The 18,307-nt window shown below is 38.1% G+C and overlaps 1 protein-coding gene across 5 annotated transcripts in view; it reads right to left on the reverse strand.

Moving 5' to 3' along the window:
• Positions 1-323: 323 nt before the first annotated feature.
• Positions 324-18,307, reverse strand: part of CAPRIN1 (cell cycle associated protein 1) — a 34,367-nt gene continuing 16,383 nt past the window's right edge. For 2 of the 5 annotated variants that reach the window (XM_079951370.1, XM_079951369.1), the window contains exons 7-19: positions 16,155-16,289; positions 15,134-15,186; positions 14,963-15,049; positions 12,327-12,482; positions 11,657-11,765; positions 11,132-11,193; positions 10,320-10,430; positions 9,910-10,059; positions 9,552-9,705; positions 8,863-9,057; positions 7,906-8,006; positions 6,096-6,159; positions 324-4,696 (exon numbers count right to left, since the gene is read on the reverse strand). In XM_079951370.1, coding sequence (XP_079807496.1) covers positions 4,632-4,696; positions 6,096-6,159; positions 7,906-8,006; positions 8,863-9,057; positions 9,552-9,705; positions 9,910-10,059; positions 10,320-10,430; positions 11,132-11,193; positions 11,657-11,765; positions 12,327-12,482; positions 14,963-15,049; positions 15,134-15,186; positions 16,155-16,289 — 1,442 coding nt within the window. In that variant the 3' untranslated portion in view covers positions 324-4,631. The remainder of the gene's footprint in view (positions 4,697-6,095; positions 6,160-7,905; positions 8,007-8,862; positions 9,058-9,551; positions 9,706-9,909; positions 10,060-10,319; positions 10,431-11,131; positions 11,194-11,656; positions 11,766-12,326; positions 12,483-14,962; positions 15,050-15,133; positions 15,187-16,154; positions 16,290-18,307) is intronic. The other 3 variants (XM_079951373.1, XM_079951371.1, XM_079951372.1) reach the window with 3 other exon arrangements.

The raw sequence follows: 18,307 nt of genomic DNA on the forward strand, positions 1-18,307 counted from the left end.
CTATGCCAGCAGTGTTATTTAAATATTACCCGACTTTCACCCTAAAATTATAGGATGGGTTGTGATTTAAAATACATTTAGAAGTTTTAAAAAACTTATTACAAAAATGCAATTACAAAATTTAGGTGAGAAATTATGCAACCACATGCTTCTTCTTTGCACACACACCCAGTTGTGTTTAAAACCAGGCTTCCTTCCTTTCTGTGATCTAGGATGCAAATTATCTGTACTGGCAGAAGTTCATTTGGAAGAAACTGGTGGTGAGATTTCAAGTAAAATCATGATTGCTGGTGATGTCAGTGTGAAAATAATAAAGCTTATAATAATTTAAATTACATTGTTTTAATGAAAATCCCAGTTCTCACGCTTTTCCCATACAAGAACTACAAAATAAATGCCTCATTGGGCTGGAGCAGTAAAAGGCAATGGTTCACCAATCTGATCTGCAGTCAAAAGTGCAGAATACAGCTGCATAGGCACTAATTTCAATTTCTTCCAGGAACGTCCAAATTAATCACTACCCTCAAATTTCTAATTTTGAAAATTCACAATATTTGCATAGATATATTATTACAAGCTTGGCTTTGAACAATTCTAACACAACATGCAATTTAATAGTCACATTAGGCAACAGTCACAAGAGGGGCAACTTACTATACTTTTAATGTACTACTGTAAGCACCTCTTCCTATTCAAATGAAGTGTGTCATTTTTAAAAATGAAGATTGTACATTAATTAAAAGAATGCTAAGCTGATTGCAACAGTAAACTTTGTGTGGGTGAAAAGAGATGAAGAACATTACAATGGCAACACCGAAATCACAGAAAAGGCAGGCAAGGTTTTAAAATGTAATTTCTGTTAAGTGGCAATAGAAACAGGAATGACCCAACACACATTTGAATGTACTGGTGGTATTTAACAAAAAGTAGAATACCAGAGAAAGATGCAGGGCAAAGGTTTGAAAGTTTTTTTAACACCAGTGGTATTTTAACATACACTGAAGTTTAGGAATGTAGGCTGCAGTGGAATTTTTTAAAAATATACATCCAGAGTGTTTGATTCTAAATGTCATTGTTTTTTAATAAAGTCATCAGCTTAAAGGTACTGCAGTTAAAAAACAAGGCGCGAAAACACCAAGGCAGACAAAACAGTTCCATTCACTTAATGTCTACATATTTTACACATGAGCACTTTTCCTTAGTCTCATATGCAAATATAACTCCTACATTGCCTTCAATATGTATTTGATTTCTGTTAAACTGTTTGCCCCACTTTTAACACCATTCAGATGCAGAAAAAGTAATAGGAGGGACTCAAACTGCTTTTCATCTTGACTTGTGAGAAAGGTCTAGGAGGATGTAGATGAACAGTGAACCAATCATGAAGACTGAACACGGAAAATTCTATTTTGATGATAAAGCAGTAACTCTAGAATGGGCACCACAAACAGACACACCTTTCTTAAAACAATTCACAGAACATCTGTAGATCTCATTACTAGAGACTGTTGTGAAGGGCAGTAGTTTTGCCAGATTAAAAAGGAATTAACAAGTGTATTATTGTATCAATATATTAGTTAAGAGCCTGAAGATCATAACTGAACTTTTGGATCCTGAAAAATAATTGGAGGAAAACACTATGGTTGGCATCTGTCTCTCTAGGGAGAAGCACTATCACATGTCTTTTTGATGGCTGGTCACGGAAGAAGACAGGATTCTAACATACAAAGTGATGATCTGAATAAGGCAAATAAATACATCTAATACTGCTCCTAAGTTGTTTGAACTGTAGCTTTTCTATCACAAATAGGCCTCTATTAAATAGTACTTCACTTTTTTCCAAGCTATGAAGGTGGATGACAATTTCCTAATTCAATATAATCATTTAAGATCCAGTGATCATAAAGACTACCACCAGTGAAGTCAAAACATCACCATGTTGGTCTCCAACTCAGGGGTTGCATCCAGAAGTGGAACTCTATTAATTGTACACTTCAATGGACAATGGGGAGGTGATGATTTTGGTTATTCCTCTTCATGCCCAGCAGCCTCCTATGCACCCTGCAAATCTGCTCCAGAGGCTTGGATGACCCTTTGGAACAGAATGGAAGGTAACGATTAAGGAAAGGGGAAATGAAAATTCTGTTTCCCTCCCTTTAGCGGAAGCGTCCATTACGGTGATGTCCCATCGGCAAACAAAATAGATGCAACCCAATGCCTTCTGGTTATGTTGAGTCAATATGGAGAACATAAGGAATCGATAATATTTAGAAGAGTAGAGCTCAACTTTAAGAAGTGTACTTTAGTTTGATTATATTCAAATATAGAAGAGATGAAACACTGAAAAGTTGGCAAAGTAAAACAGTCAACAAATATTCCTCAAATTGGTTTTCCCAATCTTCTCTGAATTATTCCGTAACATTGAATGAGAATCTTAGTGCTGTGTTTTGTTTTTAAATACAGCAAGGGATTCTGGCCTTTATAGCTACAATATTGGCCCTGAAAGTACAAAAATAGTTGGGTAAAATCTCAGAAGCCAAAGAGGGAGGTTAGCAGTATTTCCAAAGTATTCAGAATGTATGGCTTGATTGTGTTGCATGGCTCCTTACAGCCAGAGCTTGCAAAAAAATGTGTAAAATAACCACAAAGCATGCTATTTGCATAATTCATATTTGCACAGCTTTTCTAGTAAAAATTGGATGTGTGGTTGTGTGTATAATCACACCACAAATTTCTGCCTATTTAGTTCCTAAATCTGAACCTTTGGCTTCAGATACTGTACCAACCTGTTAGAAGACTTGCTTAGCTGTATAAAATGGATGGGGGTCACTTTTTAGAAATGCAAAAATGCTACTTGTAAGTACTTAGTAATTGCAACCTAGGGCAACCTCAAAGATGAAAGTAGGCAATTCTCATGGTGATAGCTGAAGTCTTTCTCCTTTCTAGACAAATGGAGGTGGGCACAGATGCTAAGTAATTTAAGAAGAAACCACTACTTGCCAATCAGATTTTAAAAATGTCTTCTCTTTTTCAGTTCAATTAACTATATCCATGAAACAAAAACAGTCTTAAAGGGGGATCAGCACCAATACAAAAAGGGCACTGTGCACACAGAATCAGCCTTCTGCAAATATATTCCCAAATAATTCAGAAACTCTTGTTCAGTGGGTTCCATGGGCTGGACTGCTACATTCAACAGGTGCCATGAATACAATTCTCACTACCTGCTCATACTTTTATGTACAGCTCATGAGATGGCTTGAATGATCAGCTTCAACAGTCTTCAATTTTGGGGGGGGGCAGAGAAAGAGAAAGAGAGAAAGGGAGAGGGAGGGAGATGACTGCATCTCCTCAGAAGATAAGTTTCAAGACTCCACAGAAGATAATACACCTGAATATCTTTGAACGTTAACATTTAAAGTTCTGGGAATGTGCTTCTGAAGTTTCTGTTTCCCTATTACATTTGCAGTAGTCACTTAAGATACGTTAAAGAATACATTTTTTTATAAACATGTTTTATTTATCTTGCTTAAATCTGTAACTGCTGGCTGTAATTTCCCTTAAAGGGGAAACCAATCCAAACACATACTGGTGCTTTTCAAAAGAGAGCAATTTAAAAGGGCAGCAGCAGGGATTTGAGATTTCTTAAAACCTTCAGGCTGCAAAATAGAAATAATGTAACCAAAAGTGTTATGAATATCCATTAATTCCTATCAGTACCGACATCAGTTATTTGGGGCAATGATACAGCAAGATCAAGTATCAGTGGCAGACAAGGGGGGAAAATAAGGAAAGATAAGAATACCAATCCTTACAAATGTCATTGCTATCCCAGAAATGTATTCAGGAGAGAATTCTTTAACACTTCACATTGCAAACAAATGTGGCCATTCAGATTACATCTTCTATTTCTTACAGAAAAATTTAAAGTGCCAATCAAAGCCTAATTCTGGGTTTACACAATTATATCAACAGCTACACAAAACCAATTAATGCATCCCTTTGCCACAGCAAGTCAGGCCTAATAAAAAAAAATGCTGTAACTAAGGGTGTGCCCTAAGCTGTCCATCAGCTTATTAGTTGGGGTATAGGCATCATTTATTATGCATCACAGATGTTCAGTGCTTCAGTCTAACAGAAAAAGCTGAAATGCAGTTGCTCTGTCAAACCACAATTCGCTTCTTCCATCTTCCTTTCATGGAAAAGTTTAAATACACCAATTTTCTGAGTAAAACATTTAGGGATTTAGATATTTTTATCCGAATTTGCTGCAGCACTATATAATGTCAATGGAGTCAGTGGGGTTATTTCTGCCTGTTCAGTTAACTATGGAGATTTTCATAACCCTAAAAACTGCCATTTTTGCTTTTAATCAGAGCAAGGGTAAAAATTCTGGATGTCATGTGCAAGGCTCAAGATGATGCTTAGGATAGAACATGCAGAGTAAACGTCGTTTCTTTCCATATCCAGGTATAAAGCTGACAACTGTAGTCTTGTCTTTATGGGCAATGAAAATAATCCCTTTACTATGAACTTCCTATAAAGGAGAACCAAGAGATAACTCTTCTGGAACATGTATGGTACACTGGCCAGTGTGTTTTTGGCGTTTAAATGTAATCCTGTGAATTAGTTTAATTCACTTGCTGAGCATTCATTTGAGGCATCCCTCTGTTGGGTCTTGGGGGCCCTCCACGACCTAGAAAATAAAAATAGCATTTTATTTTTGGATCAAGTGAGATCCTTTAATAGTCAGAATGGCTGCCTCTCTAAAGTCTGGTCCCCTACTATGTTTGTCTAATAAATGCCTAGAGACAAGAAGAAGAGGAATGATACCTATTCGCTCACCAGGTGAAGACAGGCTCTGAATGTACACAAACATACTTTCATCAGTCTTTGTTCCAAATGCCTACCAATCTACTACCAATAAGCCATAAACTATATTTCAGTGGCACCTGAGCACAACTACAAAGTGCTATTGAAATGTAGTAACTGAATAGCAGTATTGTATACAGTTCTAAAACAAAATATAGTATAGACAATTGCTAGTGTGCTGATCAAAGAGACTAAAAGGGCAGTATCTGGTTAGAACAACTTCCAGTGGTTCTATTTCATAGTTTGGTACATCAAAGCAATCATAAGAAATTCCTGTAATTCACTTTCGTTCAAGGGATTTTCTGGAAGGATTTAGATGAGATTTAGCTATCTTTTTTGCCTCATCTTAAGTCCTACATCCATTTTCAGCTAGTGCACTAAAAAATGATTGGCTTCTATCCACTCAAGAGCAGGCATAGTGTCAACATGTAGAGTCCCTCACCCACAAGACTAAAGAGCCCTTCCTCCCACCAAGTATGCATACATTGGTGACATAAGGGGGCACTGCAGGGAACTAAATACCTGTTTACGTGCTTCCTATAGCACCATCCAGCTTCCTTCTGCACATCCTGTGCCCAAACTGGCAAGGGAAATTTGGGGTGGGGTGGGGTAGGGTAAGAGGCTCTACTGAGCCCTCTGGAATGAATTCTTGCACAAGGAGTACACCCACACTTGACTGAACTGCAGCCACTGCTTTGCTTATTTTCCAATTGCAAACTATTCTGTACACTTAAGTATAAAGCAGCAAACAGAATAAAGTTGTAAATATGTATGCTATTTACATGCGAAACTGAGTAGGTCTTTATAACAGATTCCATCTGGATACAAGAATATAGCATCTTATGTAGCTGAAAACAGAATTTCTGAACAGGCTACAAATAATGCAAGATCTTTATTGAAATCCAAGTAGCAATAGCAAAATACAAAAGCAGACACTATTGGAGCTTGCCAAACATTTTTCACAGCAGAATTACACACCTCACAATTGGGTAAGCTTACATTTTCAACAGTTGCTTGGGCAAGGAATAAAAAGCAACCTAGTAGCCTTAAATAAAAGCCGAGAAAGGAAGTTTAACAATATACAGATCAAAAATAAAATTCATGAACAACTTTCAACAAATGTCTACAACAGTTAAACACATGGGAACTGAAACAGCTGAAAGTCTGCAACTCCTAAGAACCTCTCTACAGATTCAATCAGAGATTCACCACTTGAATATTACCTCGAGGGGCTCCCCGAGGACCACTTTGTCCAGAGCCACGCTTGAAATTCTGTTGATATCCATCCTAGAAAAAAAGATGACCAAAGAGAAGTGCAACAAGTTTCATTAAAATGGTTTTAAAAGTTTGTCATTTCAGTATTTTATTTCAGGATATACTGTATTTTTCACTCTGTAAGACGCACCCACCATAAGACGCACCTAGTTTTAGAGGAGAACAGGAAAGAAAATATTCTCTCCCTCTCTGCGCAGCGCCCCTTCAGAGAAGTGGCAGGAGAAACAGAGCCCCTTCCATTTCTCCTCCCGCTTCGCTGAAGGGGCATTGCGCAGAGAGGGAAAGCTGCACAGCACCTCTCCAGTGAAGTGAAGCCAGGAGAGCAAGAGGGATCGGTGCGCACTGATCCGTCTTGCTCTCCTGACTTCAGTGAAAGCTGCGCAGCCTGCATTCACTCCATAAGATGAACACACGTTTCCCCTTACTTTTTAGGAGGGGAGTGTGTCTTATAGAGTGAAGAATACGGTAATTTTTGGAAATCCCTGTCCAGGATGCAAATGGGCATATGTGCTATTTCAGTCACACCCTTAAAAGCCATTTCAGAAGATTGGGGGACAAGGGGATGCAGCTAAAGAGAAAGCCATTAGCACCCTTCCTTTCTTGTGCACACATAGAAATGCTTTCTGTTCACACATGGGGCAGATGGAATTCTGGCCCCAGGGAATCAAAACCCAGAAAATGACAAGCTGGAATTTGAACACAATATTGCAATGTCCCTAAGAACAGAATTCTAGTCAATCTAGAACAAGAGACTTGCAATGTTGCTCAGGAGGGGTAGCAGGGGGAGAAGACAAGAATTTGGAGTGGTGAAAGAATCCCTTTTTTTCCTCAACTTCCACCCATCCCCTGGTGATCCTATGTCATTCCATATAGCACTAGGCAGCTGCCCACCCCAAGCCACAGTATTTTATAACTATTATTTGAGGCAGGAGAAGAGAAGCACAGCCATCTTTTTTCATTTCCTTCCTCCTGAGAAAGCCACCACTTCGCTTAGGGAGAAGAGTTGGGCTTTTTAACTGCACAGCACTCATTCCCTCCCAACTTGAACCCTCTGCAGCTCCAGGGCACTTACTATATGCTGCCAGGGGCTTGAGGAGTCCAACTTCCTATCTTTGTCTGCCCTCTCCCTCCCTTCAAATGACACACTTTCTGCGTCTCAACTCAACCAGAGGTATAACTGGTAAGATTCTCAAAGGCTGCTGGACCTCTGGTTTTTTAGGCAACAGATGGGAACCTTTGGCCCTCCGGATGCTGCTGAACTACAACTTCCATCAACCTCAGCAAACATGGCCATTGGCTAGGCATGATGAGAATTGTAATCCAAAAACATTTAGAAGACCAAAGCTCCCCCACATCTGCTCTAGACCCTCCTCTCTCTTGGCCATTAGCAGTTCAAGTTCACAGATTGCTGTCAGATATTTTGGGGTGGCTCAAGTTAACAAACTGCCTTATATTTGGCAGTATAATTCTATACTTCTACATACTAGAGTTATGTAGAAACTTCTCCCTTATTCTTTGGTGAGTTCATTTTGCTTCTCAGGAGCAAACTTTGCAGACTAGGAGGCAGAAAGTATATAGGCAGTGGCCTATTTGTACCCAATGAGAAAACTGTTAACCAAGAATTTCTAAAAGTAGATTTTATCTTTAGGTTAAAAATCAATCCAAATATTAATTTCTTATGCAATGAAACTTATTAAAATATGCATTTTCTCAAGCATTATAAACTAAGGAACTCCTTCCACTGTCCCATCAACTTACCCGCTGGTAGGTGGAATAGTCGCGAGGAGCACTGAATTGTGCCTGTGTGTAACCACTATTTGGAGTGTTGGAAAATGAAGGGCGGTAGCCATCATAACCTCCTAAAAATCAGAGGGGAAAACTAATTGAAAAGTATTGCATACCTTATAAAGGATATATGTATATATTCAGAATAAAAAAAATATTCAATTTAAGGAAAAAATGTTCTGTATTAAAGAAAGCTATCCAAAGGTCATCTAAGAGATTGAGAGAGAAAACACACCGGAAGGAAAAATTTCAAGCTGGTAAGCTTTCAGTATAGACATTGTAGTTGTAGTCCAATATCATCTTGGGACCCAAGGTTAAAAAGCACAGTGACAGGCTTTTACAATGTAATAATGTGCAGCAGAAAAATACAGTATGCATCACACCTAACCCTTCCTGATACAAAGTAAGTGGATACACATTTAAACTGCACCTGGGCTCCTGGGCACTATTCATTGTCTTCAGTTTTGTTCAAGACTTCACATTGTGTGTAATATATATTTAGCAATGTCATTATTTAAAGTGATTTAATAAATGCAGGCACCAAAATAAAGAATCCCACCAAATGCCATAGTCTGAATAAATGAAAGACTTGCTTTTGTAAGCCAAGGAAGTAACAAGCCCTGAAAAAGATGCAGCCATTTAGCAGGTTACAAAAATGGAAAGTCAGTTTCATACTACATCATGTTATGTTTCCAGTCAAACAACTCCATTGTTAGTTCATACTCATAGCTTGCTGTCATGTAATTTTTACTTAGTCCCATATGCACTAATATTATAGCAGAGCAAAAGCAGCAGCAAGCTGACCACTCTGTAGTATATTAAATTAAAAAAAAAAAATCAAAGCATGCCACTACAATGCTTAAGCTTCTGGACAGTTTGCATTTCTGGAAAACATTCAGAATTAGTCTCAAAAGGTTTTTAAGTTTTTACCTCTAAACCCATTGGCTGGTCCCCTGTATCCATTCATTAAGCCTCGAGTGCCGCGTGATCCACCACGAGACACTCCTCGGCTGTTATAATAAGGCTGACTGTTACGTGGGAACCCAGTATTCTGTTGTGGAGGCTGCTGGTGGTTACCTGCCACTTGATGGGACTGGTCCGGGGAACCATGGTAGGTGCCAACCACTAAAATGAAGAGAGAGAGAGAAGAAAGAAGTGCAAAAAGCTTGAATTTACTTATAATTCCAGTTTCCTAAAGACTCAAATAATATCAAGCTAACTCACCAATGAACTTTGCTTAAGAGCCACCAAGTACGACAGTAAATGTTTACCTACCTAAAGAAAGATTGTTTGCAGAATTAAATTGAACATTGCAGTCTAAATACCCTGATCATTGAGAATGCTCTCTGGATGTCCTTTGGCATAACCACACAGATTTAATTTGATAGTGCTTAACATTTGGGAGGTGAATTTTTATTTCATGTAGTGCATAAATGTACCAAACTGCACTTTTCTCCTAAGTCCCTACAAATACTATAAAACTTCCTTCCACCTCACCATACATGCTTGAAATGCTACTTCAACAGCATCAATCAAGATATGCTTTGTTTGGTCTACATTATCTTGAAAACTTATCTTTTCAGAATGAAGCATTTAAGTTCTATCTTTCACAAGTTTACCTGTCTGAAGCTGCTGTTCTTGCTGAAGTTCCGATTGCTCTACTTGGTGAGGCTGATTGGAGAAAGGCTGGCTGTAACTGGTCTGGTACTGATTTTGTTGCTTTAAAGTTTCTGGCTCATTGACAGGAGGAACAGGTGCATTCATGTTAAATACCTATATGAGAAGTAAATGAGAACCAAAGAGATTCAATATTCTGAATAAATTGATAAATTACCACATACACTTTGCAACTTTTAGAAAGTTAAATGTCTTGGAAACTATTACTACTGTCCACGGTACAATTAACCATTATGTAATCAAGATGCTGACTTCCAAATGTTTTGTAGTCTATAATAAATATGATTGTTTAATACTTACTGTCTGCATGGACTGGAATGGAGCTGCATTAACATTTATTCCGCTGCTATGCAAAGGTTTGCTAGAGGCAGCCTGAAATACCTGAGGCTGGGATGCAGCTGGAAGAGGCGATGATGTTGGTGTCTGATCTGCACTTAAGGTTATTGAAGCCTGCCAAATAAATTTCAATCTGATGTTAGCAAGCCATGAATCAACTTCGTGTGATATCATATTATAAAAGCATAGGTAACTGATGGCCAAGCGTTCCCAAGACAAGGATAAGCTAAGATCCCTACTTATCTAACACTTATTATCATGCTCTATGGTCTTTGAGATATGGACCTAAGTATTGTCCCTCTGCACTATACCCATATACAGTTACACTGAATCAGTAATGTCCCTCCTCCCCTTGCCAAGCAAAATGAACTTGCCTGAATCTGGTCAATTGATTCTTTCTGAGGCCGTTGTTCTGTTGAATGAGAAGGCTGATACATGGGCTGGGATGCTGTATATCCCTCACTTGTGGAAGAAACCAAGGGGACCTGTCAAAGTTTTAAAATTAAGCAGATACTCCTGCCAGGGCCTCTGGGTAAATTTCTTGCTATTAATCTCATATGGTTTTACTGACATCTGCACTAACAACATTCTTTTGCTCAGTTTGGCAATTACCTTTAGATTACCTTTAGTATTCATTTCTCCCAGTAAACAATTACAAGTTTTGCCAAAAGTTTTATTTTGCAAGTTTCCATCACAGCCAGATGAAAAAAAAAACATTTTGCTAAAATTTTGCCACATTTTAGTATCTGCAGAACTGCATGCAAACATAGATGTTCATGCTCCTGAGTGCAGGCTAATACTAATTTCAAAATACTTGGGCCTCGGATAAGGACTTTCACATGATGAGGGCAGGAATAGGCCTCAGACTTTCCTGACAACACACAAATTAAAAGCTTGTTATGAGCTAGGTGAACTGAGCTTACAATACACACATTAATCATCAGATACAGATGTTTCTTTCAATTCCTTGTGGATTGGGAAGAAAACACTGATAGGCAAAACGTTCACATGGGGACTCCTGAGGACAAATCCCAGGCCCAAACATGTAATAACAGGAATCTGTCTTACAGAGCACCAAAAGACTGATGTGCCTCTGGCTTGTCTATGCCGACTGGCAGCAGCTCTCCAGGGTTTATGGGGAACAGAGAGGAAATTCAGCCAATAGTTGTCCAGGTACAGTTCTTACCTGTGTGGCTTCAGGTTGGACAGGAACCTGGGTGGACTGCGCAAGCCTCGATTCAGTATGAACTGGAAATACAGTAATATTACCCATAATAAAATAGTGTGTGTATGAGATGTTATCTGAACTACTGTCTGTTTAATATAAGCTTATACATTTCTGCTGTAGAATACTGCATTGAAATTAAACATTAGTTTTCCACATAAAACCTAATAGCTGCAAGCACAGCCTCAGATTGTATCCGATTTTTTATTAATCAACTACTTGCTCTTTGTTCAGTATTTACAAGCCTGCCATCAAACAGACTTCACCAGAATATAAAAATTAGTTCACATCCTACTAGCCTCACTTGAAAACCTAGAAGATGACAAATGTTTCTACCAATCAACTCCCTTGACAATAATGCACATTTCTAGATTTAGATTTCTGAATGCACATTTCTAGATTTAGATTTCTGAATTTTTAGTAACTTAGTACTTCCAACTATACCAAAATCTTACTCCAACTAGATATTAATTTGATTTTACCAACCTGGAGGGCAAACCATCTGGGGTATATCCAAGTTTTGTGCTGCATTCATAGGCTGAGCTGAAACAATAGCAGGGTCGAGGGCCTGATTCTCAAATTCCAACATGGAGTCCTAGATAATTAAGACAAGATTCAAGCAAGCTACACAAGAAACAAGATCCCTTCAAAAGTACCATATATACTCGAGTATAAGCCAATGTTTTCAGCACATTTTTTATGCTGAAAAAGCCCACCTTGGCTTATACTTGAGTGAGGTGGGTGGCGGCGGTGGCAGAGGGACGAGCAACCCGAAAGGAGCCCTTTCTCGCCGCTGGTCCCGCCACCTCTAACAAGGGGGCAGGCACAGGAGCCGCGGTTGGGAGAGGTGCTGCGCTGTGCCTTTCGGGCTGCTTGTTCTTCCTCCGCCGCTGCCGCCACCACCAGGTTTGTGGTGTGGTGAACCGGCTTATACTCAAGTCAATAAGTTTTCCCAGTTTTTTGTGCTAAAATTAGGTGCCTCAGCTTATATTTGGGTCGGCTTATACTCGAGTATATACGGTAACCAGCAAGCCAGCCAGGGCTGACTTCTCTGAATTAAATGAATGCAAGTGAAATGTGCCCAATTTCAACTGGACTGTAATTCCCGAGAATCCCTTTTGACCAAATCCAACTATGAATAAGGAAAACAACATACCTGCATGAAGTTGTAGGGGCCTTGCATTTGTGCCATAAGGTCCTGTACTCGTTGTCTCCTAACAAGAGGATCTGCTTGAGCCACAGCAGTAAGCATATGGGCATCTGGAACTGGAGGAGATGTAGCCTGTGGCTGTTGCTGGAGCGAATTTACCACCTACATCAGAAATGGCCAACACTGAGAGTCAGTCTGTCAGTTTCAGCTACTGGCCCACTATTATTATCACAACCGCTAAACTGGATGTGCAAAATATGATATGTAAAAGAATGCATTTCCTGCAAAGGAAAGCATTCTCTTTTAAAAATGAGTATCATAACTTAGTATCGCTGCTTGTTCAGCTTCACTAAAGATAGAGAAGTGAAAGTTGGCTGTAGTGAAAGTCGAGGGCACTAACACCTGACAATCCACCACTGAAACCCCTTTATTGTCAGCATCTATTTTGCTCACATGCTTTTGATGTTGATTGGTAATATAATGAATAATGTTAATTTTAATCCAGACTGACAAATAATCTAATGGGTTCTGCTTGTGTTCAAGAATCTTTATCAAACATTCCCACTCATCAGTTATTCTGCAGGAATATGAGGAAAACTGGCTCTGATGTTGTGCAAAGTATATAAATGCAGTTCTTTCCTCTGCAAGAATATATGTTGCAAGATCAAAGCAAAAAGGAAAATGTATCAACAAAGTTAATTTGTGTTCCTTGAAAATATGTAAAATGTGTCCATGCGTTTTGCAACTGCGTGCATGCATGCTGCTTTTAGAATGCAATTGCATTTTGACATTTGAGGCTTTGAATAGCTGTAAGGCAAGGTTTGAAGTTCAGTTGTGCATTGAATTATTTCCATTCTTCAAGAGAGATTTCAAAGTTCTTTTTGCCTTTTGCAGACTTAGGAAATATTGGACTGGAGATACTTTATTTTAAGGAACTTTATACTACAAATGCCTGTAGAGAAAATGGAAGGTGAAACTTGAGCAGTGTTACTAATAAAGTTGTTTCCACAGGAAACAGGTATTCGTGTGTATAAGTTGCTCAAAGTATATCTACAATTATCCCTATAGCATCTAAAGCAGTGATAGGGAATTTCTGATTCTCCAGATGTTGTCCCAGCAAACCCAGCCAGCATCGCCCACAGTCTGGGACAATGGAAGGCATAGTCCAGCAACAGCTGGAGAGCCAAAGGACATTCAACCCTGCTCTGATTAAACACTTGTGGTGCCACAAATTAGAGGCATTAAGGCAAGCAATGCAGTTTTAAATAGTCAAGGAATCATCAGCATTATCCAATACCTTCAAATTTTATAAGATTGAACTCCAAAATAGAGTGGACTTCAAAACCTGGTTATCCCAGAACCAACATTTAAAGTCACATCATGGCTCAAAATGCACTGGTAATACTGCTGTAGTAATGTAACTTGTACATATATTTCATTGCACTTTTTATTCTATTTAAATTTAGCTCTTTTTTGTCTACTAATGCAGACATTTGGGGCTAGGTTTCCTGCCAAAAGGTTTTCTTCTAGTGCTAGAAAGTTCTGAGTGTTTCACTGAGCAGGCAGAATCCATATGTGAGACTGTAGAGACCATGAAGAATTAAAATAGCTTTAATATTCTTATTATCCAGAATTTCAAGTGTAACATTTTAATCTCAGGAACAGGAGAAACCCACACACCCACACACACACACAGTTACAATCTTAGGTAACAATTCTTCTTTTTTAAAAAACTATTTCATTTGATAACCATCAACATTTATCACAGATAGCCTTGCAACTACAAATGTTAAATGCTTGTGGCTTTTAATGATATATTGAAATTCCACATAAAATGCTGCATCCCGGCTTTAAGGTAGATGAACAAAATGTTACAAAGTCTACTTCAGATAGTCAACTGACAGATGCACCATCTCTTCAAAGGCTGAAGACAACTGTGGACAAAGCTGTAAAAATTACAATTAGTTTATATTCTAGAGTTAGAGTGAACCAATGTTTTATAGAGTTCTACCATTCTGAAAACATCTGTTCTCCCTAATGGATGGGTTCATTCCAATTTGTTAATGGAAACTATCTTAGGACAGACAGCATGCTGTAATTAGTCTTCCAATACCAGCTATACAAAGACTCCTGGAATATCAATATAAATCTCAATTACACTATTTTACATATGGGAAGGTTTAGTGACTGTAGGAGGAAATTATAAAGCAGCACTAGAGCGTTTAATAACAGATATAGGCTTGGATCCCCTTCCTGCTCACTTCAACCCCCTGCTCAATCTAAAAAACTACTTCTAAGTCTCAGATTCTACAGAAGAATGTCAGAAGTAGTACTGAGAGCTACAGAGGAAGTGGGATACTGGCAGAAATAAGAGGATGGAACTTGTATAAACACCTTTGTATCTGAGCCATTTTCTTCTAACTTGTCAGTCTACTTTTAGTTGTGTACTAGCTTATGAAATGTGATTTAGTTTACATACTGAATTTTCGAAATGAACTGTGGGCAATAGCTAGCACTGACAAGGGGACTACCAGCTCAATCATGCTAAAAGACCACAATTCTCTTTAGATTTACAGCTGCATTCAAGCTACGAGGGAATGAAAACAGATTGTAATGTTACCTAAACATTCAGAACACCTTACCTCAACAGTTTCAACTGTCCACTCATCTACCTGTTCCTTCTCACTACTGCTGAACTGAGTCTCTGCCATGAACTGTCTGTTTACATACTAAAATAAAAGTGAGAGAGTACAACAGTAAGACAGTAGCATTCATTTTTAAAAGGTGCCTACAATCTTTCCACTGTTTAGTACCTCTGTTGATTCAACTTCACTGGGTTCAGTGTATTCTTCCGTTGGTTCTGGCTCTAAGAGGAAAATACATGATTTTAGGTAATGCTATACTGAAACATAATACATAACTTTTAGTTTACCGTTACCTTACAATTTTAATTTACTATTAACAATTTTAGTAGAGATACATTCATACAAGAAACCACTTTTTGCAGTGTTCTGAGCTTATATTTGGTGCCTTTGTTTGCTATTTATTTTGGGGTTTTTTATTTTGAAGCTTTTTCAGTTAATTTGTTTTTGTGACTGTGTGGATCCCAGTTCAGAAATTGATTGATTGATTGATTGATTGTGTGACTGCAGAAATGAATAAAAGCCCCCCATCCAAACAATGACTATCATCAGTGCAGGTAAGAAAAAAAAATAATTTTTATTTTTATCATCTACAATACTGTTTTATTTATTTTATAGTACAGTATGTTGTTTATTGCTTTCATTTGATGGATTGATGGTCTCGTAAGATAGTAAAATTCATGTTAAATTGCTGTTTTAGGGGTTGTTTTTGAAAGTCTGGAACGGATTAATCAGTTTTGCAATACTTGCTATAGGAAAGCACGCCTTGGTTCTGGAACTCTTTGGTTATGGAACAGACTTCCGGATGTTTGAGAACCAAGGTACCACTGTAGTTAAATTTTAAGTACTTTTAATTTTAAGAATTTAGTATGCATACAAGACAAAGGTTGGTCATAATAAGCACCCTGTAAAGGAAACATACCCACACTACAAACTTTATCTGGTTTAGAGAACTACAGGTTGTTTGGGGAAAGCCACAGAAAGTTATTTTAAATCAGTTTAAGTTTGTAGGATAGATATAACCAGTTACACAAGATTCTAGTTTTGTTTTCTATGGTCGGCTCCAATAAAACAGTAAAGGTTTCAGTAAGCCTATAAATCTACTGAAGTTGCAATTCTATGCACATTAACTTGGAAATAAAACACATTAACAAGCCTAGGATTAGGCTCCAAATATATATTTTTTAGTTACCAGTTTCTGCAACAGCATCTTCAACTGTAGGTGCAGACACCGTCTCCTCTTCTTCACATAATCCATTCTGCTGGTTGTGAGTGTCAAAGTAACTTGTTTGAAGAATACGTTCAATAACTTCTCTTAGGGCTTTATCTGTTATAAAAACACAGATATTTTAAAAACTGTTTCACCCACTAAATACCTGAGCATTTTAATTTTATCAAATTATTTTATTATTATAACACTAAGAAAGGGCATTGCAGATCTTGCACTACCTACAGCAAAATGATCTATTTTGCAAATTTCTGCATTGTTTATTTTTAAATAAGTACTTAAGATGAAAGTCATTGTATGTAAATCCAAATTCTTCAAGAATAAATTTGTGTATCAATGGATGATGCACACACAATTCAACAAATTAGAATTTTGGCTCTTCAGTGTTTCTGGAAGTTAAAAACTATCCAAAGCCGACATGCAGGAATAAGAACTCCTGACTTGTTAACTTTCACTAACATGAGAATGGAAGAAAGGCACATGATAGAATAAAAACGAGAATTACTTGTCTAAAGGTAATATCCAATGTTAATCTTACCCACTGAAATCAATGGCTCCGAGTAACGTAAGTACATTGCTTTCAATGGGTCTACTCAAAGTATGACTTGGTCAGGTATTATCCTAAGTGGCCATGCCACATATTAAAATGAGCAAGGACAAAAATAAATCATCTGAAGAGAGAAAAGGAAACAGAACCTCTACAGAAGAATGAGACCATTTTTCTGTGGTGTTAAATGGTGCAATTTGTCTGTCACTGAAGCCACAGGTGTATGAAGTATAAGAAAAAAACTGATAGGCCAAGCTCAAGCTTAAATAGAGGAACTGAGTAGTCAGGACTAAACTAAGGTCTCAAGTAGATAGAGGATCCCAGTAAATGTCTGTAATGAACAACATTTTGAGAAGGGTGTGAACTTGTAGCACCATGCAAGACAACAGGTACTGATAGGTATTTGTATACTATTTTGACAGATAAAGCAAAACAGGATCAGCAGAGAAGAAACAGCATTTTTTGCAAAGAAAGGATATGGACAATGGACATAAACCTATAGGAACCTCTCAATAGAAAGTACTTTGATATGAAGTGATCACAAATTCTAAGGTATACACTTTACTGATGATCCTCTGAGTGAAGAGGAACACAGCAAACCTGCTCAAATATGTGGGAGGTAACTATTCGGTCTTGGTCAATCAGACCAACATGAAGTACGGACAGTCATCTCCACTGAAATGCTACCTTGATGCTCGCTAAAGGCAAATTCAAAGCTCTGGGTGAAGTGACGAGATGTTGACACTTGAAAAGGACAAGAAGTATATGCCTAGCATTGATATAATCTTGAGTATGCTTTTGCAGGTGGGATAGGAAGGCACAGGGGCAAAAAATTATCAGTTGCATCTGAACAATCTTGACAATTCTGCCAAAAAATGCCATGGCATAGTAAGCAGTCTAGGGATCGAACAATCCCCTAGATATGATAGGCACCTATTGTGCATTTCCAAGGAACAGAAAAAGCTGTTGAGTTCATATTTCTAAGTTCCAGCCTTCCCCAAGGATTCAGTAGAAACATGTATGAGTGATGCATCCCTGCAAAACTCTTAAGACATCTTATAAATAAAATGTAGACAGAGACAGCAATGCAGAAGTGTTTAGAAAGTTGTGTTCAAACCAACAACTGTTCACTTAATACCAAGTTGAATTTTCCCAGTTAAAGTGGCAGACAGAAGGTTTAAGACACAAAAAGAAATACATTGTGACACAAAGCACTTCCCCCCACTGAGACAACAAAAGGAGAGAGCTCCTTCAATGACAGGAAGCCATAGCATTCAGGAGAGCGGTTTCCATACACGGAGACAGTACCTCCAAATAACACTAAGTAGTAGTGTTCAGCAACCAGATGTACTGTGTATTTATGTCCTGTCTGAGAGCTATGCAGATCACTCATGAGACCTAGCATAGCAAAATTAGCAGGTCATCCTATAGGTGGCTTAATCTAAACACACACATCCTGGACTCAATTTTATATATGCACTGCAAATTAATATTATGGGAGATAAACTATGATCTCAACCACTAAACCAGTAACTGAAACATGAAAACTATTTAAACCTAGATTATTAAA

This window comes from Podarcis cretensis (genome assembly GCF_951804945.1).
Source record: "Podarcis cretensis genome assembly, chromosome: 1".
NCBI classification, from domain to species: Eukaryota; Metazoa; Chordata; class Lepidosauria; order Squamata; family Lacertidae; genus Podarcis; species Podarcis cretensis.